General features: G+C 35.1%; 1 protein-coding gene across 40 annotated transcripts in view; it reads left to right on the forward strand.

Moving 5' to 3' along the window:
• LOC134534196 (longitudinals lacking protein-like) overlaps positions 1–23,976 on the forward strand; it is a 287,153-nt gene that overhangs the window by 79,984 nt on the left and 183,193 nt on the right. The window contains exon 5 of one of the 40 annotated variants that reach the window (XM_063372374.1): positions 20,325–20,869. The exons of 36 other annotated variants lie outside the window; for them this stretch is intronic. In XM_063372374.1, the coding sequence (XP_063228444.1) occupies positions 20,325–20,653 (329 nt within the window). In that variant the 3' untranslated portion in view covers positions 20,654–20,869. Of the gene's footprint in view, positions 1–4,467; positions 5,678–12,420; positions 16,944–19,376; positions 19,650–20,324; positions 20,870–23,976 lie in introns of those variants that run through there. 3 more of the 40 variants (XM_063372417.1, XM_063372372.1, XM_063372392.1) reach the window with 3 other exon arrangements.

Raw genomic sequence — 23,976 nt, forward strand, 5'->3', positions numbered from 1 at the left:
TCTCTGATCACACTATGCTAACTTACCACTTAATCTTATTGTGATTATCTCTGGAAGTTACATTTGTAATGTTCTCAGAATTTTTTGACAATTGTGGATGCTTATACCTGTGAAATAAAAATCGCACATTATTAAGACTAGTGTTTGTGTGTATATAATATATAATATGTGAGTCTTTTTGTTTTGTGTAATTTTGAAGTCATAGATTTAAAAAAAAGTATGTCTTAGTAAAGTAATAATACAGGAATGTGCAATTTTAAAGAGTCAAATGCAATATATTTTTTTTTGTCCTGCAATGAAATAAATGAATGTTCCTATGATTTAAACATGTTGTGTACTATTTTGATGCTTATATTTAAAAATGGTTTGTTTTTACTCCTGTGAATTATCTTGGAGATTACTTGTTTGTGTGTGAGCCTGCGAGTGATGCTGAGAAATTACAATAATAAATTGTTAACATAACAAGTTTATGTATGGTTTTCAATTTTGTTTTCCATTAATTTTCACTATTCCTTGTCTTGAGTAATTTAGAATAGGTGGAGGATTAAGATGAATTTACTTATCCCTTTGCTGCAGGAATTTTTATCATAGAAGTTTGATGTAGGCTTTAGGCAAAATTGAAGTTTTTTGTTTTGAGGCAAATTATATTTAATTATTTAAAATGAATACTGTTGACTTTATAATATAATTTATGTAGATTTTTTGATCTTCATACTGGGCACTGTTTTTCTTCATAAGCTTTTGAAGTGTCAGGGCTGTATTGATTGCAAAATTGACGAAGATGTGCACAGACAGCTTCTTTTTTGGCGTCAAAAAGACACCAGCAACCAATCTTGATTGAATGAGATAACATAACAGGTCTCTTCATGCCCTTGGACTGCTAGTATGCAGTCATTTATCTAGACTCTTGATTCAGTAGAACAAAACCCCTATTTTACACCACCTCGATTTTACATTTTCATAAATTTATACCACTTTTAATCACTGATATTGGTAAAGGGTTTGCCTTATTGTATGTTCTCTTCCTGCATTTTGTGTTATTTGCTGGATTGTTAAATAAAAACAAAACAATGAATACACTATTTAAGAAGTGTTAACAATGTGTAGTGTCAACAGCATAATAGAAGTCTATGATATATAGAACTGAGGCATGATTAGCTTATTTTATGACATTTAGTGGTCACTTACACATTGCACAATTGGTGCACATCCCGTGTGCTTCCAGAGTGTAGGTGGAGACATACAGAAACCTTATGTGGCTGACGACTGGGATGAAGTCCACACAGTCATTAAGGTGGAAAATGTGAAAGAACTTAATTTTGGTGGCTTCCACCTTTAAAAATATGTTTAGAATAAACATTTTCATAGTTTAGTGCACTTTATTTTTCCAAAATGATATTTCACCACCAAATTAAAATGTGTTTATTTTTACTCATTTAATTATTTTTAGGCTTTTTTTTTCCCACATAGCAAAATTTATCTTCCCACTTTATGAAGAACAAATTTGTGTCAAGTATTTTTTTCTTACACTTGTATAGCAAGAAATATTTCTAGTTTTTTTTTTTTTTTTTGCTAAGGTAATCATCATCAGTCAGCAGTTAAAATCTCATAGCTCTGCCTTGAAAATTTTTTTTTATTTTTTTATAGTAAGTACAATATATAATAATTTATAATAGTAAGAATGCAAGTATGATCTCAAATTAAAAAAATGCCTTTTTCAACATTCTGTATGTTGCCACTATTTCCACATTGCCTTTGATAATACCTCTTATCTACTTCTGCCTTTCTGTAATTTTTTGATGTTAAATCACAATCTCCAGCTAAATTAAATGAATCAATAATAAAACACTCCAATCAAGTCTATCTTGCAAGACTATTAGTCATTTTTATATTTAAAATCACAGTGTTCATATACCAAAAATAAATTACACTTTAAATAATATGAAAGAAATATGGTAGCATCAATTGTTGGCTGTTACGAAAACTGAGGAGTAGACAAACACAAGCAACATTACAAGAATTCCTTAGCAACAATGCTGCGTCTTTTCTACTTCTTTCCTCCGTCTCGCCTTCTGGCCATTACAAATACCATAGAGCAGTGGTTTCTAAACTTTTTCAGCTGGCGACCCACCTTTTCTTATAGGAATACCTCCACGGTGTATTGGTCCATGGTGGAGTAAAAAACCTTATTTGTATCGTATCCCTTCCTTATGTATATATAATTTACCATCAAATATTGCAAATATATATATATATATATATATATATTTTTAAGATACCGATTTGTTATTGATAAACAATTGTGTTCTGATTGGAAAATGGTTGACAAAATATAAGCACTTTGTAGCACAATTTGATTTGTTTCGATTTTTCTTACCTTTTCTGATGGTTTGTTCGATGGTTTCTGATATTTTAGGATCGAGTCGCGACCCACCTGTAACCCTTCCGCGACCCACTAGTGGGTCGCGACCCACCGTTTGGGAACCGCTGCCATAGAGCATGCTATGCTACGCTACGTACCTATCAACCTCCCTTTGCTGTATTCCCATTTGACCGCTAGTGCATGCGTTGGAGTGGCGTCGCTGCTGATACACTCTCCTCTGCTGGTTCCCCCACCACGCAACTAACTATTCCCTATTTTCGTAACGCTAGAAAATTATAGCCCCTCAGCAAAGAAGTTTCACTTCAAAAAATTCAATTAGCATTGATCTTCTTAAAATCGTTATGAAATGGACCTGTGAAATGTGACATTTAACCTGCTAGAAAACAGTACATGCTGTACTGAAATGAAAACTCTGAGTAAACTAGATATTCCTGCAGCACAGTAATGCAACCTGGTGGTCAAGGTCAGCAGCTGGAATACTCCTGAAGAAACACGAGCAGCTTGATTGATGCTGGATCATACAATGTTGTGAACCATATAATACTGGGTAGAAGACCTTTCATTGTATCTTAATTATCTGCTAAAAAGCATAGCTAAGTATTAATTAATGGACTTCAATTACCAGTGCAGTTCCAAAGAATGACCTTATTTATTAGCTTATAATTTGGTTTTAAACCAGTTGATACGTAGATATTTAGACCAAATACCACATACATGGTACATAATAAGAAAATGCTGAACTGCTTATAATAATGTACAGAAAATAATATTGTTGCTAACTTTGTAAAAACACCAAAGAAAAACTTGGAGTTCAAATGAAGTCAGCTGATGCAACTGCAGTTGGTTTGGATGTAAGTAACTTGTAACTTCATGAAGTAAAGGTAATGTTATCTGGCTAATGAGGGATGAGCTTGGTTGATTAGATGGGGTCTGGCCTTAATAATCTGATTCAGTAATATGAGAGATTGCTGGTCAAAGACATATGTTTCAGAGCATGACAAACCCCTTTTTTGTGTGTAGTTTGGTTAATGTAACATGTGTGGCGACGGTGTGTGCTACGATGAGAGATGCGTTGGATGGTAGTAATCCTTACAGTCCAAGCAGGTTTTGTCTAAAAGCTTTTGAAATAGACCTGTCAAAAGTAATTGCATCTAACTGCTTGTATATTCAACATGAATCTAGCCAGTATTACTCCCTGTCAAGATGGCAGCAAGTCAAAGGAAGTCATTACACAATGCCTTATTGAAAGTGTTAATTTTGGAAATGGACATGGTAGGTTTCTGTTGTGAACATCACAGTAACAAATGTAAGTTAGTGACAGTTATGACAGTTTGGTGTGACTGACAGGTGCGAAAGGCACCAGCAGACCTGCCAACTCTCACGATTTTGGTGTGAGGCTCACGATTTTAAGGTCCATCTCACGCCCTCACGCCAAAATAGTGTTTCCTCACGATTTTTCGGGGCCCCAAGATTTTGTTTGTAAAAGTTACAAAACAAGTTTTACGAAAGCTTACAGTAACGAGTTTCCATCAATACTCGAGTCACGTAAAGGAAGCAATTTTGCGTTTTTTAACATGTGCCGTGCTGATTTTTCTATCTCGCATAGTGGAAGAGGAGACATTGTGAAACATGTCGCTACAAAAAAACACAACTAACACGTGAAGTGCTTCCAATAAAAAAATTAATTTTGCTGTGAACAGTGATAATAGTGCTACACGAGCAGAATGTTATTTTACATCTTTTTTAGTTGCGGCCCTGCATGATCACTACATGACAGCGCTAAATTATGTTCAACTAAATTAAATCTGCAACCTATAATTTATTGAAATAAATTTTGAAGCAGAGACCATGTAACATATGTACAGGTATGTCACTTAAATTTAAAGATTCTCATTTGTTGTTTTTTATATCTAACCTGTATTTATGGGCCTGAAAATTTTTATCGAGGACCTCATGATTTTTTAAATTTGAATGTTGGTAGGTCTGCACCAGGCTTGAGGCAGTGTTCAGTACGCTGTATGTGGAAGGGATGTGGAGGGGAGAACCAGCTGTGGGTGTTGACACAGCACGTGGCACTGTTCCAGATGCTTGGTGCTCGGACGGCCAAGAAGCGAACGGAGCGGCGGGAGCCGTCCCGAGGCGCACGTTCCAGTGCCAGGAATGTGGCAAGCGCTACCGCTGGAAGCACTCCCTGCAGTTCCACGCGCGGAACGAGTGCGGCAAGCCCCCGCAGTTTGCCTGCCCCGCGTGCCCGTACCGCTCCAAGCAGAAAGGCAACCTCAAGACACACGTACGGAGCAAACACCCGCTCGAGTTCCCCAACTACTTCTGAGTGGTTGTTTCGTTTTATACAGCTTTATCATTACCTCATTTGTACTCGAGGCAACTGGTAGAAGAACGTTCTGTGGTTGAAAGTCCTACGAAATAAAAATGTTTTAACTAATGACAACAAAAATATGAGACTTATATTTTTTAGTAAAAATTTATGTAGTAGTTAGTAATGGATATGTTTTTGAACATTTCAAATTCATTTGTGATCTTAGCTTGAATTCTGTACAAGATTCAGGTTAGACTGAACAGACAATGCAGTTTGCAATGAGGCTGTCTTTTTTAGAATAAGATTTGGTGTCCTTAATACGTGTTAATTTTTTTATATTTTATCGTCATTACTAGTAGTTAAGGGATTTTTTTTTTGTAAATTTATACTGCTCTTGCATTTGTTCTGTCACAAATATTTTCAACATTTATTCACTAAGAGTAATATAGTGGATGTAAAACTAGTTAATATATGTTGAAAATATTTGTAACAAAACAATAAATACACAAGAGGTATAGTGTCAAATTTAAAGAAATAGCCCTTAACTATTTAGTAGGGACCTGAAAAAATAGCAAATGATATCTATAATGTTAATAATAAAGCTAATGTCAACATTTTCAGAGGTAAAATGCTAACTATGGCATTTTAGATTGAAAATGGCTATTATTTATCATGCTTTTGACACATTTACAAGGAATTTTGTTAAATTCCTTCTTTATGTTATAATGTTAAAAATGTATCGTAATCATAATATATACTAGCTGTAGTACACGATGTTGTCTGGGCTTAACACGGGGTGAAGGGAAATTTTTTTTAAAATCAGATTTAGACATTAATTATGTTCTTAATTTGAACGTCAATTTTCCATGGTGGTATAGAAGTTGATGTGCTGTTATACTTAATAGAAAATTTAAGACAAATGATATCAATCACCCCATGTTTTTAGTTGTACAGAGTTGTGACTTGATGTAAGTTTTTGGACATACGCCATTGCTAAGAACTTTTTCTGTTGAAGAAAAACTAATAAATAAAATAAATAAATAAAAATAAAAATAAAAATACTCAAAAAAAGATACAAAAAACACACAAAATTAAGCAAACAATTGCTGTTGTCAACAAGGATATGAACACCACAAAATATTCCGAAACAGGAATATGGTCAGCAAACAAAGAAAAAACAAAGAAAAATGTACTAAGAGAACGAAAAAATCCCCACAAATGATGACAACACAAAAATATTGAAACCCAAAATAATTCAGCACAACAGTTGAAGCGAGACAAAAAACATGACAAAACGAAAAAACAAACAAATACAATAGTTTTACCTAAACAGAAACAAGCGACGTTTCGGGAACTGCTATCTGCTCCCGTCCTCAGGCAGAGACGCACATGGTACGGAAACACAGGTGCGACTCGAGTTGTGGCGTATTATTTGGCTGTTGGACAAAAAAACTGACAAATTTTATTTTTTAATTTTTATTTCTTTAAAAGATAAAAGTGGTTTTTTTTAGTGTTTTTTAAACTAAAAGTTTTGTTATATATTTAGATTAACAAACATTATTTTTAGCATGTGTGGCATTATTTTACCACCTTATTTTTGAACTCAACTAAATTGACACATAAGTTGTACTTTTTTTTAGTTACTTAAATACAAAAGTAAAATTTTCTTATGCTGGAAAAAAGGTTTGTGGTAATTATATGAGTAGAATTTTCAAGGTAAATTGTTTTGTTGTATTTATAGAACAATGATTTAATTTGTACTTATTATTTTAACTATGCCTTTACATTTCAGTTGTAGTATTCTGGTTGTAAAACATTTTAATACCGTTTGTTCGTTACTCTTTTATGTTGGGCACGCTCAAGAAAACAACAATTTTTTTCAAATGAAAACTTTAGTATGAAAATCTTGTTGAAGCATAATGCTAGTAATAATATTTGTTGACAAGTAATTATTTGAAATTAGTTTTTTAAACTATTCTCTAAGAATAGTTTTATAGTTATTGTTTTGATAACAATAAAAGGACATCAGACATTTGTGGGATTTCAATTGTATCCTCAAAATATAAAATCCGTACGAAGCAGTAAAAAGGTGGTTTATGAATTGCATCAATTGTTAAAATTTATGCAAACCTGCTTCTGGTAATAATTTGTCTTTTATGATACACATCTCACAAGAAATTTATTGTTTTGATTATCATTTAAAACCATGGCTGCCACATAGTCTAAAATATAAAATCTATTTCTGAGAAAAATAATACATATTTATTAGGAAAATAACATTAATTTGTGAGAAAATGAACACACAGTTTTTAAAGATAGAATATCTACTTTTTCAGGTCTCTAATTATTAGTAATGATTAGAAAATGAAAAAAAAAAAAAAAATCAACATGGCATGGGAGACCCCACCTTAAATCATGTGAATAAGATATTGAGGTCATCTCTTTTGTATTTTTTTTTTAATTTTAAACCTATTTTATCATTTCTGGTTTTTAAAGTATGTTTTATAAGACTGATAATTATAAGTACTTTTGTAAATGTTTGAAAACAGCATAAGTTATATAAAGTTTTAAATATTGTACTATATTCAACTTAATTATAGCCCAATTTCTTATATTTGATGTGTGATTAATTTTGATATTCTCTTGATAGTTGAATTTTTTTTATGTTGCTCTTACCAAGCTTCATTTTTTATATTCTTAATTTTATGTGCTTTAAATATGTACATATTTAGATTGTTATTAAATTGCATACAGTAATACCTTGACTTAGGCTACCCTGTCTACGTGAATCCGGAGTTAGGTGATTTTAAAATATTCTCGTTGATTAGTTCGTCTTTTGTTGTAACGTCTCGCGACTCACATTCTCTACTCCATCCACACTATTGTTAGCGTGCTACGAGGAAATTTTGCGTGAGAAGAAAAAAATCTTTGATCCGTCAGACAACTTTTATAGATTTTATGAAGCCTTCTACGTCAAAATAACGCAGGTTTACAGTTTTGCAATTCATAATGTAATTTGTTGTATTATCTAAGATTTTATTACACATTTTTTTCCCTTGATTATTGTTTTCTTTAGTTGCTGGTCCTAATCAAAACTTAATTTGTCTATATGTACTTTTATGCAAAGTTGTACCCTAACTTACATGAAGTTGACTTATAACACAGTTATCACTGTCTCACCTGTTGGGTAAGTTCAGGGTATTACTGTAATCAAATAAAAGCTGTGATGATAGAATTTTAAATGGTGGAAGCTTGCAACATTAATATTCCCCCTATTCCCCTCCCATTTTTATCACCTTAGGTTCATAATCAATAATTTTGACTTCTAAAGAAAGAATTTGATGGGATGAAATTATGTTTTAAGCAATATTTTGAGCCAGTGCCTATCATTTTTGTTTGTAACAGAGTATTTGATATAGGTTTCCATTTGGAATTGTCATATTACAATTGATAAATCTGAAACTTAAAAAAAAAAATGAACATTTGAAGTGAAACTTTTTTGCTGGGGCTACAAGTTTCAAGCGTTATGAAAATTCCGATATCATAAAGGGAACAGTCAGGTCTGTGGTGGGGAACCGGAAGAGGAGGAGAGTTCGTCAGCGGCAACGCCACTCCAATGCAAGCACTAGCGGTCGAATGGGAAGATGGCAGGGGTTGGCTTGGGGGGGGGGATAGGTGCATAGTGTAATGACCGGAAGGGGAGACGGCAAGGGAGAGGTAGAAATGATGCAGCAGTGATGCTACGGAATTCTCGTAACGCTGCTTGTGTTTGTCTACTCCTAAGATTTCGTAATGACTAACTATTGAAACTACCATATTTCTTTTATTTTATTTAAAGTATCTAGAATTTATTTATTTCTTGTGGAAAAGAATTTTTGATTTGTGCAATTAACTTTATAGGTATCATTCATTTTTATGTGAATAGTGTGATTTGAAAATGTAAAAAAAAAAGTCGTGTAGACTTACAAGGTTAGCTTTATAAGTGTATTTTTGGTATGTGAAGCCTGTGATTTTAAATGTCAAAAGGACATACAGACTTGTGAGATAGACTTTAACAGTGTAATTTATGTTCAATTGTAGTGTTTTTTTTGTTCTTTCATTTTATTTAGCTGGAGTTCGTGATTTAACATCATGCCTAAAAATAATAAAATGGCAGAAGCAGATTAAAGGTATTATCAAAGGTAAGGTGGGAATAAATAGCCAAAAAAGGCCAAAAGTGTCAGTGAACAGATGCAAGAGTACAGGGAGCGGGAAAAGGCATTTATACATGTGAGATCATACCCGCATCCTTACTATTCTCAAGCATTATCTCTTGTTCAATAAAAAATGACTAATAGTTTCTCTCTTACTATACCTAACAAGTAAGAAAATTTCACTTCTGTCGTGCTTGGACTCTACGCAAACATTTTTTTGAAAAGTAAATTATGCTCCAATAGTAATATGCATTAACCATTTATGTAATAATGCTTCAAAATGAATGTTAAATGAATGCTTAAAATTAGCTATTTCAAACTTTTTAACATATAAATGAATAGATTGTTTTTGTCAGTGCTTTTCATGCTCATTTATGGTGCAGTTATAAAATAAGTTGTAATTCTGTAGTTTTTATTTTGTGTCTTAATAGTTAAGTAATGGGTACTTTAAGAGGATCCTTAAGTTTTATAGCCAAAATAAATAAAATATAAAGATATTACAGCAGTATATTTTTTTTACCCACCTAACGTGAAATGTGTTTGTGATAACACATGAAAGATTGTTGGAACACAACTTACCAGTTAGGTACGTATACATAAGGCAGTTTTGGGGGAATGCTGAAGGGACGCACTGAGATACATAAGCAGCATCTTGTGTAGGTTACGAGTCGAGTAAACACTTGCTGGCGTGCCGAAGCAAGCGTGGGCATCTGGCCCCCTGCAGCATGCATGGTTACTTACGTTGCTGTGCACAGCTGTCTGCTTGTTAAACTTGTCTTTCTTCGCCCATGTGCTATTATTAATTTTTTCATTTACTGGTGGAATGTCATAGAAAAACCTAAGAGAAGTAATAAATAAATCTCAGAATGTCTAAAATCATCCCCTGGGCGAAACAACTGATTATCATTTATGTATCCTTAACTCTCAATTACAAGAAATACGTAAGGTATATCTAAGCTTGTTTTGCTTTATTGGAAACTATGTTCCACACCAATTAGAATTTTCCACATAATCACATATGTATACTTTAAAAAAATATACATATATATTATTAATACATTGTTAATGTCCCAGTGACAGACGTTTCAGAACTGCCAGTGATACAGCACTTGGTCTGTGAATTTAAAATGTAGGTAGAAATTGAACACTGTATAATTTGCAATTTTTTTCTTCATCTAAATAATTTTCAGTTGAAGTGTTGGAGATCACAAAATAACATTGTTTCGGAGTTATGGTTTCATGAACATGTGATGTTGCACCTTAATATTTGATGGACTCCCAGGGTGAGAGCCATCTGTACATCATTCTGTAAGTTAACGCGAATAAAAACAAGGGACACTGAAGTATGGGGAGAAAGTCCAGAAGACATTCGTGACGGTTGCCATATTGCCAGTATCTGAACTGGTCCCGTGCATAGGGCACTGAATTTGAGTCACTGTTGAGGAGGTAAGGGGAAGACAGCGGCTGTATCGAATGGCCACTAACCTTCAAATTTATTAAAAATTCTGCTGATCTCGCTAGATCCTTTTTCATTGGTTAAAATAACAAATGCTAGCTCTAGGATATTATAGTCTGTGAACAACAATTGAATCACTAATAAAATAAACAAAGCAAGGACAATATCACTGACGAAGGGCAAACAGCTCTAAACAAAACAGTAAAGACAGCACAGTTGAACACGCAGGAGCAAAACCTCTGGATGTGCACACAAACAAGGCTAACACAATGAAGAACACAAGTGAAGACAGTAAGTTTCCTGCGATGGAAAAGTTGCCAAGTTTTGGGATCTGCAATCTCTGACTGTCATCAGGCACATGGCATTTAATTTAAAACATGATAGTTTTTGTGAGTATGTATATGTAATGTAGACTATGACAGGGTATGTTTACAACACTGAGAAGTGCTCGTTTATTAGGTTACATGACAGTTTTTTTTTTCCATTATCCAAGTTGTGGATACCAGGGCTAAAAAAACCTAGTAATCTGGCGAGCAAATATTTGCACTATTATTAATCTGTCTCTGGAGAAGAGGGATCAGTTGATTTGAAGTTTGCTGTTATATGGTGATGGGTTGTAGCAAGTTGTAGCAGTTCACCTTTACAGCTAAACGAGGAACTAGGTAAGGTATGTAATCCATGTGTAATGTGAAGATACGTTGTAAGCATTCACATACACTGAAATAATGTTATATGCAGTACCACAAGCAAAACAAGTTAAATTTTACTACATTTTTGTGAATTCAACTATTGATAAAAAAAGCTATGAGACAGTTTTCTTTTGTTTCTCAGACTTCTGAGGTATTAAGCAGGTGTAATGCTAATGTTAAAATTTGTAATTGATTGAAAGTAAAAAAAATCCTCCTTTTGTGACTGCTATACCACCTCATGCAACACGTCTTACAGCTCATACATTTTAAGGGCATCGGGAACTAGTGAAAGAGAAAAGAAATTAAAAATCCTTAGATAACTGAGCATTGAAAGAAATCCTCTGCTTTGTGGAACTCAAATAACTTTTAGTCAGATGTTGTTGGCAGTTTTATGGTATGCATAAGTCAATATTACATATGAGCCCAGAGGTCTTCAAGTAGTGAATAATAGCATTATTCATAAAATATGTACACTTTGTATCTTAAATATTTATTTACCATAACTTTTCACATATGTTTATAGTAAACTTTTGAACCAGAAGTGCTTAACTAATCTATCATATGTGACAGAACAACACATGTAAAGAAGCAAAATATACTGCTTTTGTAAAATAAATTTTTTGGGCTTGTACTCAGTTCTATATGGCTGATTGTATTTTGTAATTACTGTAGCACATGATGTAGCTCCTCAGATGGAAAAAAATATTGATTGTTCAGAATTGCGGTGTTCAAGAAATGTTTCATATTGTAATGATATTTTCGAACACTTCATATTAGAAAAAAAACATGTAATTTTAAGACAGGTACTTAAACAATTTGAACACACCCATCTTGCCCAACTACATTGAATTTTATTACAAAATTTTTCCTAGTAGAATAGTTAGGAGGCCTTATATTACTTGTAGCAAATAAAAAACTGTGTGCTGATGTTCATGCCAGTGTGTATGATATTTTGAAGCACATGTTCCAGGTAGATTATTGCCCCAGCCAAGTTCAGTTCGTGTTTGCTGGATTTTGCATGACGTTAACCATTAAGGTAACTGCTACGTTGGGTTGGCTACAATATTCTGTAGGGATGTTCCAGGAGTTACTTCAAGCTGTGGTAAAAAAATAGTTATCCAACCAATCATGCGTGTCTTTTTATTTATTTATATTATTTCATACTCATTTTAGTATTAGAATACCGAAAACACCATGTTTATAGTTCCACAGTTAGTTGTACTATAACGTATGTAATATTTTTAAATTGGTTTTCTGGTCATGGTTTAACATGATGTATTTATTGTATGACAGGTAATTGAGCAGACTTGTTCAGATATGTTGCAAGTGTTTAGTGGTAACTAGTGGTAAGCAGTGTGCGCTGACGCGGGCGTGTGTTGCAGACGGCAGCAGCTCCTCGGTGGGCGAGGGCTCCCCCCGGCCGCCCGGGCCGGCCTCGCTCGCGGGCCGAGCCCTGATGGAGGAGTACGTGGCGTCACTCGGCCAGCTGTACGGGCTGTCGCAGGCGTCCTGGGCCGGCCAGTACGCCTGCACGGCGTGCGGCAAGCAGTACCGCTGGAAGCAGTCCCTGGTGTCGCACATGCGGCACGAGTGTGGCAAGGCTCCGCGCTTCAGCTGCCCCGCCTGCCCCTACCGCTCCAAGCAGAAGGGCAACCTCAAGACACACGTCCGGAGCCTCCACCCGGAGCACTTGGACAAGCTGTTCCAGTGAGGCCCTGCGCGACCTTGTGATCCTCGTCGGGGAGTTTCAGCATCATGAGTCCAGCATACATTCCTCCATTTTGGCTTGTTTTACAGTTTAATGAATTTTTACGGGTCATTACCACAACGCCGAAATACCTCAACGCGAACGTACAATAACGCCGAATGTCAAAATTGACCACAACGCCGACAGCTAGAAAACTGCTGTGTACCACAACGCCGAATTACCACAATGCCGAAAAATGATTTTGCGGGGAAGGGGGGCCACAGGAGCAAAATGAAAAACAACTGAATGAATTGGTGTGCTAACCCTACCTAACGTAACCTTTGTGGCAGTCCTGCAATGACATTTTTCAGCGTTAATGTATTTCGGCGTTTTGGTACACAGCAGTTTTCTAGCTGTCGGCGTTGTGGTCAGTTTTGACATTCGGCGTTATGGTATTCGGCGTTATTGTACGTTCGGCATTGTGGTATTTCGGCGTTGTGGTGCGTCCCCAATTTTTACTTTGTGGCCCCTTAAAATTGTAATAAAAGTGCATAGCTCCTCAACCTTGGTTTGAGGGTATTTAAGAATGGTATCCCAGCCCAGCCAGCACACCGACTGTAAACGCGTGGGGGTACTGAGTGGAACACACATGCCTCTTTGCCTCTACCAGCATGTACCAAATATTTCATGCGTACAATTGTCGGCAAAAACTTCACCCTCCAAAAATAACATTCGTAAATGATACCATGAAATGAAACTATCACAGGCAAGGCTCTTGAGTGTTATTGCTGATTTGTAAGGACGCGTTTACTCTTGAAGCTCTGCGTGTAGTTTGGTGGTCCAGACAGGTGCGCTCACCTTAAATGTATTTGCGGGCAGTGGATAGCACATCATGTGTGTGTTGGTTTATTTTTTTTTTTGTGTTTGGTTACTGCATCAGTATTTGCAAGTGAGGGTTGTTCCCGGGACAGTGTCGAGGGAACACTGTTGTAAAGGCCAGTTTGCAGAGCAGTTTGGAGTGCAGTACTGTACTAAAGGCTGTGTTAAATGGCACGCCCCTGATCCTCAACTGCTCTCATTGGTATTTTCTTCACTTTGTCGTGTTCGTGCAGCATTCCTAGTGTTGCAGACGCAGGTAGTTGACTCTGACGAACGTGTTATAATGAAATACAAATTATTATATGAGTTGTTTCATTCACATTTTGTGAAAATTTTTGCATATATTTATAACAGTTTACAAGTTGCACATGTTACTGAAATGCATGGAGTTTGAAAATTTACGAGTTTGTTTGTTGGTGAAGCTAATGTGGATAAATATTTATTATATTTTATTGGTTTGAATGTGTATTTATTTCATCACATTATGGAATTTTGTGTAAAAAAATTAGTCTTTATAAGTTTATTCCTAAATATGATTTTTGCATTGTTTTGTAAATTAAAAATTTAGTTTTATTTTTTATTTACAGTGAAGATGTAGGACTATAGTTGGGTGGTGGGAAAAGTAATTCTGTCTGAGTTAAGCTCATCATGAACACAAGTGAAATGGAACCAGTTCTAAAGTGGTTTTACTTGCAATGAAACCAGTCAGTTTTAGCTCAGCCAGATTATGGAGGAGAAATATGGTTAGTTTTAGAAAACTAATAAATTATAGTATTATTGTATTTGCAAGTTTTATAACCTAGGAAAAAAAAACATAAATAAAGTGGGAAGTGGGTAAAATAATAACTTAATTTTCTGTTTATGCATACTCTACACACTGATTTTTTAAAAATCAATTTTGGTTTGGACAAAATTTGTTTAGATACTTTAAGCAAAGAACATCAAACAAGAGATTTATACTGATTATAAAACTCTATACCTATTTAATATTTAAGTATGTAATATTTTAACATAATTTAGCAAATATCTTTTTTCACAGTATGTGTGTTTTTGAATCAAACATTTATCCCATCAGGTTTCCTTGATGATTAGTATAGATTTTATTGCAGTCTTCCAAAATATAATGCTATATATGCTATGTTTTAAATTTAAAATCGTATCTTCCTCTTTTATGTATAATATACTTTTTTTTTCTGTCAATAGTGTGTGCTTGTTAGTTGCCTCTCTAAAAATTTATTTTCAAAAATAGAATTATTTGTGCTTTTACTATCCTATCCCATCACTGTGTTTATATGTCACAGATTTAAGCAAATCTAGTTTTATTTACTGTACTTGTATCAACTTTTATTATTTTTTTTATTTCTAGTTTACCCTTTACTGTTTTCATTTCACTCGCATGCTTGTTACGAATGAGATTGTTTTACATCTGTATATAAAATTTTAACATGGAATTTATGACCAATCCAGTTACTACTAGTTAGTCTACTTTAGCAACTGTATACCAAATAAAAACTTAAACGTAACTGAAACAAAGTACACACTAGTTTAAAATAGTAGGTAAGTAACATACTTAATAAAAATAAATGCTTAGTTAGCATTATGTAATATTAATTGAAAAACATTTGTGTGATAGTTGAATTAAAAACAAATGTTGACATGGGTCATTGAATTACTTTGCAAGTATTTACTTCCAAAATTTAAAAACGAAAAAAAAAAAAATTAGTTATTTTGCTTTCAAGGCAAGAATTGTTTGAAGAACAAGTTTGGTTAGGGTTATGGATTTACTATTTAGTGTGCTAATTTATTATCAGTATTAACTTAATTTAAACTAGCAAAATGCTTTTATAGTATGTACAATCATCATGTGTTTAATTTTTGTATATTATTTTTTAATGAATTGTTTTCCTTTGAGTGTACAACTTAAACTTAATTTCCATCATTTTAATATTGCTGATATTTGGGTTACGAGCCATTTTATTGTGAAATTAGTTTAATCACAAAATTAATAAAGTTTTTTTGTTACCTATTTTTTTTATCTTTACCTTTGGATTTAAAAATTTGTTCCTAATAACTGCTGGAAAAAAATACTCCATATCTTTCCTATATTTACACATTCACTAGAATAAAAGTAAATGATGACAGATCTACAAAGCTGAAAGAAATGTATTGACAATTTTCTTTGGTCTTGAATAAAAGTTTTTATTTAAAACAGTTGTGTGTAAAACTCTTTATTTATAGTCCCAAGATATTCCTGATCATTCAAAAATGCTTATATTGTTAATTTCACTGTTAATATTTATGTTATGCAAGAATTGTATTTTGGGTAAGAAAAAATTCAATGTTTTTTTCATTTAAACATGGAAAAACAACGAGATCAGTGGGGGTAAGCAATTTTAACTGAATACCTAACATGTCTCACGAAAATTTAGTCAGTATTTAAGAACTAAAATTTTTGGCGTATTGGCTGGTGTTTTTATCTTCAGTCAAGGGAATTCATTTTTACCTTTAACATGTCAGTATGTACATATGTGATCAGGAGCCAACAAGGTACCGAATCCGGGCAACAACTTAAAGAGAAGTTCTGGGTATCCCGTAGCCACTCTTTATAGCCCTCTTTTCTCCCCGAGATGTTGCACTGTTAGAGAGTGCCCAACTATGCTAGATGTAGAGAGTATAACACAGACTCTTGGCTTCTTGTAAGATCTGGTCACAGAAGCATTAGAAACATGGGGAATTTATTGTAGTTACTGAAAAATCATATTTATACAGAGCATGGTGTCCAGAACTGCCTTAATGTGCATGTTTAAAATTTCTGGGTAGAGTGTTTGTTTTGGACAATCAATATGTGATGCAAATAGAATACAGTTGATGAACCACGCTGCAGCTAGTAGTTTCAAAACCCAAGATCAGGGTATATAGCCGTCTTTTTGAAGCTGAGTACATGTTTAAAATAACAAGTTTCTTTGCGCAAAAATGTGTTAAGCTGGAGTCACAATGCCACGACAGGCCCGACATGCTCAGCAGCCAATGGAATACATGGTCCCGTTACGTCACCCTGACAAAATAAGCAACTCAACAGTCTGCAAGGAATAGATTCTGTTTCTATTCTGTTGAGTCATGCTGCCCGACAGAAAGAAAAACGGAAATGGAAACTTTCCAGAATGAAACTTCCAAAATATTTACCTACTTGGTAAATCTTTATGCTGAAAAATGAAATTTTTGTTTTACCTTTGGTACACTTTAATATTTGTAGCTTGCCTTCATCTGTTTGTATAAATGGATATCACAGTGTTTATGAACAATGTTATGTTGTTATTGTAGATTGGTGAAGATTTAATTTAAGAATGGACGAGTTCAGCGAAGAAATTTTTAATTAATAAAGTTCAGACTCATGGTATTCTGTATGACATTGGGTTGAAGGACTACAAAAATCAACCAAAAAAAAAAAACAAAAATCATGGGCTGAGATGGCATGTTCTTCTCTTCTACACTGTTTTTTTTTTTTTTTTTTTTTTTTTTTTAGCGTATTCCATACTGCATTTTATGGAAGTATTTGGCTTGGAACGATTTGCCGACAGCCAAATCAGAAATCATCGGGTTAATGTTGTCGTGGTATCGTGACAGTACGCTTTAAAATCTGTCGTGCTGGAACGCTGTGCGATGGTTTGCCATGTCGTGCTCGTCAGGGCATTGTGACTCCAGCTTTACTGGTTGCTACAAATCGGCATTTTGTAGGATGAACTGAAAAGAAAAAAAATTAGTCTCTGAAGCCAAGCCTCCTCCTTTACGATCTTCTTGATCCATCACCGCCGGCTCAGTCACAGAGACACGTCTTTGTGTAGTGACAGTGTAGCGTCTCCTCGGGTCTCATTCCCTAGAGAAAGGTGTGTCACTCATTTGGGACATGTCTTGTACATGCCAACACCATCTGCAGGCAGCAGGCTTGGTAATCTTTTCCAAGCCAGACAACTGTGATACACATTTTAACAGTTTCATTATTATTTATTGCTTTTATTCATTGTGTTGACTGCACAATTAATCAAATTAAGGGAAAATGTAGTTCCAACAAAACATCAAGCAAATTTATTTCACGTAACTAGTGATGGGTCAAATCCTAATTTTCTTGAATCTGAATCTCAAATTTGATTACCAGAGAGTAACTTGAATATACCCCTTTAAGCTGAATATAGGTGTTAAGGGTCAAACAATAATCCATGTACAATTAACTAAAAATATTAACTATGGTGTTCGAATCATTCTACCCTTTAAATGGTTGTTTCACAAAACTAGGTTTCCAGAATCAGTACGTACATATTGTAATTTTATTTATATAACTACATGTTAAAAGTGCAATATCATGGGGAATGGTAACAGGATATGTATGAAGGAGAAAAAAAATACCTAGTAAACAGCAGATGTTATCAGTTTGAATTTTTTAATTTAATTTATTTCTTCTAATATTTTTCTTTCTATCTTTTTTCTCAAAAATCAAATCCTTTGAATACTAAGGATTTGATAGTAATTGAGGATTTGAAGATTTGATTGGCCCATCCATATACATTACCAAACAAATAAATATTATAAATTAAAAATCATAAAAGAGGTTAAAAGGATGTATGCTGAAGTAAGTGTTACATTTTTCTTTCGTAGTCTCTAGTTCCTGATGAAATACAGTTTAAATAATCTTGTATAAATTCAAGATGAGTTATAGGGATAAAAACTGATAGTGATCCAATTACCTGTACATTTCTTCAACATATCCGATAAAATACAAAACTTGTAAATAGTAAGAGTGAAAGTTTCCAGAAATTCAATATTTAATAACACTCTTTATTGAAAGGAATTTTGGTAGATGATAAAAAAAGTATTTTAGCACCATAAAATTTATTTATGGCACAATACACATCATGCCTTTGACTAATTAAACAAACACAAAATTCAAGTTTACCCTTAAATTACAGAAACATTTGCGTAAGAGTCCTACGGAACAATAAACAGGCAAATTGAAAAGATGGGTGACACCTGAAAAAATGAAATTGTACATTCATGTGCATCTTTTTTTAAGTGTGGGTTGGAAAAGATTACATCAGAAATCCAGAAAATTGGGAGCATCTGCTGATATCGATATTAAAATGATTACCTCGGTACATCACTTCTAAGAATGTGGAAAAATTAGGTTTCTGCGTGCAGGTACATTTCAATAGAAGCGGCAGAGACTGCAAGACAACCTTTTGCGGGCCCTAGAGTGGCAGATTGATGCAAATTGCAGTTTCTGCATCTGCAGGAGTCTCCGGACCTTGAATCATCACAGCACATAGCGTGCATATGTTGTGTCAAAACTTATCTTGGGTATGTAACCATTTCTTGTAACCACTTATTGCCCACTTGCAGGCTTGGTCGTGTAGCACTGTTGTCTGTGATGTGTAACGAGCCTTAGCAGAGGGGAAGCCTACAATTCACGTAGTTTCGGTTCCCTGCAAGAATTTCCGAAGATTTCCGAAGTTTTGCGTTTTGGTATTAACGCCACTTCAGCCGCTAAATCAGAAGTTTCCAATGAAAACAAGCATGTTGTGACTGACCTAACCTAACCCAACCCTTCGATTTTTTTAATTTCAATTTTTGAGAGAAATCCGAAGTTGCACGAACGTGGTAGGGAACCGAAACTACGTGAGTTGTAGGCTTCCCTTAGCAGAGTGAAAGATTGTAATCTGCCCCACGGGCGGTAAGTAGCGCACTCGTGGTTCAAACTGACCTGGCGTGGTGGTGTCGCAGGTTCCGGGGCGGGCTCCGACTGGAAGCTCCCGGGAGCGTACGCCTGCACGCGCTGCGGGAAGCTGTACCGTTGGAAGAGGAACCTGGTGTCGCACCGCCGTCTCGAGTGCGGCAAGGAGCCGCAGCTGCAGTGCTTGTACTGCCTGCATCGCACCAAGCACAAGAGCAGCCTGCTCAAGCACATCGGGCGGATGCATGGCCACGCGCTCTTCTGACTCCTTCGTGTGTACTGTAACCGGCCCTTTTCTTCACAATAAACACATCATCCTCTGCCATGTACCTTTTATTTCTCGCTGCCTTGTTCATATTTTGTACCTTGATGGACCTAGTACAATAATACCTACGTACATACATGATAGCACTGAGAAATATTAAATAAGTATAGCTCATACACCTAAATATTTCTTCAAAATCATAATTATTATTTACTTGGGATTCGAGCCCAGTGTACATTTGTAAGCTGGAGTGTGACATGCTACACCTTGGCAGGTCAGCAATTTTCCACAAAGCACGTTCAAGAACTCCTTTGGTTGAAGCACACCAAGCAGTTCCTAACTTCATAAAATGTTCTTGGTTGAATTTGCCTCCGAGGGCTATAGCCCTTTGAACCCTCCTGTAAATTCATCCCTGGTAACACTTCCCATCGGTGCATTCATTTCCCAGCGGCATCTATTTTACTATGTAATACCGTATCCCAAATCTCCATCCCACCTTTATGCCATTCATCTGTCCCTAGTGACTTCAATGTCGATTAAATGTTGGAACACTAATTCAATCATTTAATGCAACCCATTGCGTTTTTCCTACGGTCTTTCCGTCTTGTGTGAGTTCTCAAAAGTTTTTTCCCCTGTTTATTTTTCTGTAATGCTGGTTTGACGTTGTAATGTTTGAACCTGGCAGTGGGATGGATCTCCGGGCCTTTGCTGACGCGCTGTTGTGTTTTCGCAGGCGCGCGGCCTCCCCTGCTGGGCGTACTGCCGTTCCCGGGGCTACCTCTCCCGGACCAGCTGCAGCGGCTGTACGGGGCGGGCGGGTGGCAGGGGGCCGGCTGCCCCCCCTTCGTGTGCCCCAGCTGCCAGCGCGCCTACCTGCACAAGACCAACCTGCAGAAGCACGTCAGGTTCGAGTGCGGCAAGGAGCCCCAGTTCCGCTGCAAGCTGTGCCCCCAGCGCTTCACCCAGAACCACAACCTCAAGAAGCACGTGCAGAAGAGGCACGCCAGCGTGCACGCGTGTCCCCCGGGGCTCCTCCCCCGCCTCCAACACCCCGACAAGTGACCGCTCCGCGAACACTCCCGCTGTGGCGAACATTTTAATACTCGCGTGTAAACTATTTTTTTTATATTTCTTTTGCAAGAGATTGTGGTTCTACCCTGAAGTGAAGGTTGGTTCTAGGACAGTAACCTTTATATTGTTATTGTCACCATGGAATTTCCAAGCCTTCCCTTACTAGTCAGCAATAAAAATTTGTAAGCATCCTTTTGCATATTTGTAGCACTGTTTGTTTGATTTCACATGAATTTATTGCTTATTCAGCTAAAATAATTTTTCTCGGTACGACATGAGGTGGTGCAATGGTACGGCATGGGACTCTTATTCTGCAGGACCTGGGTTCAAATTCCCATCTGGCCATTTTGATTTTGGTTTCTGATGATTCCGAAAATCTCTCTAGGTGAATGCTGGTGTGATTCCTTCTTAGATCTCTAATTCCTGATGTTTGTTTATGTCTTTAAAATATCTCACTGTCTTAAAAGGTATTAAGCCTGATGAAAAAAGAATTATCAGTAGATTTACAACATCGTTGCTGAATATTGTTGAATATTGTTGAACCTTGATCATTTTCACCAGCATAATGGAAATAACGCCTGGTTGTAAGCATCTCAGTTATCTTTGTATCTGTTTAAATCCACGAGTGTTTCAACAGTACGAGCAACACCCACCTACTAACAACACATTAACATACCAGATCATCGAAAATGATTGCAAGGATTCTAAACAGTCATTGTCAAAGATGTCTGATGATGTCTAGGCAGTATTCAATCTCATGCAATTGCTGCAGCCTCACAATCACACAAGGTCACGCACATGAAAACTTTATTTTTTTCTGTGTAAATACGTTTAAAATCATTGTGTTCGCCGAGAAGATAACGAATATCCAGTACCTTGACCAGAGGGTTGCTGCAGTCATTGTACTGAGACTGTGGACGCGATTCAGAAGACGTGGCAGAGACTGAATACCGTCTAGACATCATCAGAGCTAAAAATGGCGCTCATGTCGAAATGTGCTAAGCTAAATCTTAAACTTTAAACTTTTCTGAACATTATAAGATACCGTATGTGTATATCCATTTACTATTTCAGTTACAATAACAGTTTATAATCTTGTTAATCATTCTCAGTGAGTCAGTGTAAAGTTTTCAACTTATTTCAAACATTTTCTCTATCAGCATAGAATGGGGAATTGGTTTTCAGTTACACTTTTCATGAGCTAACATTAGTTTAAAATGGTGCCACTTATAATATATATGGGCAGTGTGATCAACCAATATGAATGTAAATGTTTGTGGATTATCTTAAAACTGCCAGGAAATCAAAATCCATAGAAAAGTTGTGTTTTCCCCATTCAGAAGAAATGATGTGGGGCCATGGGCTGCAAAATTTTTTATATTATGTAGGCAGGGTTCCCGCAGACAGGAAAACTCTGGGAAGTAAAACGGTTTCTTTAAAACCTAAAAAAACACTGGGAAATTGTTAAAATGTAAGTGCATAACAGTAATTTTTCATACTATGCATTATCTTAATGTCTTAAAACTGAATGTATTCTAATCACAAATTCGTTTGCTGTTAGTTTTCCATATCTGATTTTCACTAAAATTAATTAAGTGCAAGGCATACAAACAACTTACGTTTTATTAATTTCAAGCAGAATCAAATATCTATATGCCTTGTTTTTAGTTTAGTCACAATTGATTATGTATCATTTCAAAGTTTATCTGACTGGCAGTGTTGGTTACGTAGTTTTGATAAAATTTTATCGGTGCCATATATTGATCAGAAAAAACATTTTTAGTCAAATTTTCATGTTAGGTGCAAATGTTTATCAAAATGAGTTTTTAATATTAATTTTATTTTAGCATACCTGTAATTTTGTTGGTTAGACCAATGAGTCAGGGAAAAATGGTTATATCGAACAAGCAAGGGAAACTCAAGGAAATGAGCTTTAGTAAGAGAGTGGGGACCCTGATAGGTGTTTAAATTTTGGAATATGATTATAAAATTGGGGAAAAAAAATCACATTGAACAGATGTTTGCTTGAAATTCTTAAAATTTTGCTTTATAATGCAAGCAAATTTCACAACTTAATGAGTCACTTTTCTTAAACATTTTTGATTTTGTCATTTTACTGACTATGAATATGACCACCCAATGATTGTTTTAAAATATTTTCCCAGATACCTTTCTTGCTTCTGGAAGCCCAACAGAAAACATTTCAATAAGTGTTCATAGTCATTTGCTTCTTATTTCAGTGTGAAGAACGCTTCTGTAATCTTCAGCCACATTTTTCATAAATGGATTAAATAAATAATGCTTAAAAAAGTAAGTCCACTTCATTTACTTAAAGCTGTTTTGTAGGTATACCAAGATCAGATGTTAACTTGAAGTTTAAACTGTGATTGATTGACAGCAGAGTAGAAATTATTGTATTATGGTTTTTATATGCAAGTATATATTTCTTCAAATATAGCAATATTATTTTTTATAATTACTCTATAATTTTGTTCATGGAAGTAATATTCATTACATTATATTTGTCTGGAATTATTGCATCTTTTGTAAAACTAACTTTTGTTGTTTATGTAGAGTTAATAAAAATTGAGATGAAATTATAGCACTGAAAATTGCAATAAATTAGCAATTTAATAATAAATGTAATATATAAATTTAATAATAAATTATATTTATAAAATTTTTATTTATTTAGATATTTTCATTTTACTGGGCATTGCCTTTGCTATTCCATACAAATAAAACATAGGTTTATACTTTGGTTATGTTTAATAAATAATTAACTGTTAAATTTTGCTAACTTTAAGAGATTGTGTTAATTTTTGTCATAGCATTCCTGCCAAATCATGTGTATACATTATAAATGAAGTCATAAATGTAAATTGTTTTGTTAAATTTAACATGTCTACGATAAAAGACATCTCATTAAGTTATAATAATTAGAAGGCTTGAAAATGATGATGGAATGAATTATTTTTGTAATGTTGGTGCATTATTTTAGTTGGAGTAATTTTTCTTGTCTTAGCTCCATACAGAAAGTAGGCGTTAAGTCCAAGACAGAGGCATTTTTCAAAACTTAATATTGTTAGAAGTATTGCAAATAAATGACAAAGTGCAGTTTCAAACTGCAAGATCGGCAAGAGACAGCAGTAACATCTTCAGTCTCGCAGGCCCATTGCTACAGTCTCCCATACGGTAAACTCACTTTCTTGAGGATGAGAAATGGAGAGTGCGCGATATGTTACTACTGTATACGGAAACAGAACTGTTTCGTAAGGAAACAGCGTGGGTTATTCTGTTGATGAAACCGGGAT

The sequence above is a fragment of the Bacillus rossius genome, chromosome 7 (genome assembly GCF_032445375.1).
Source record: "Bacillus rossius redtenbacheri isolate Brsri chromosome 7, Brsri_v3, whole genome shotgun sequence".
Lineage (NCBI taxonomy): Eukaryota > Metazoa > Arthropoda > Insecta > Phasmatodea > Bacillidae > Bacillus > Bacillus rossius.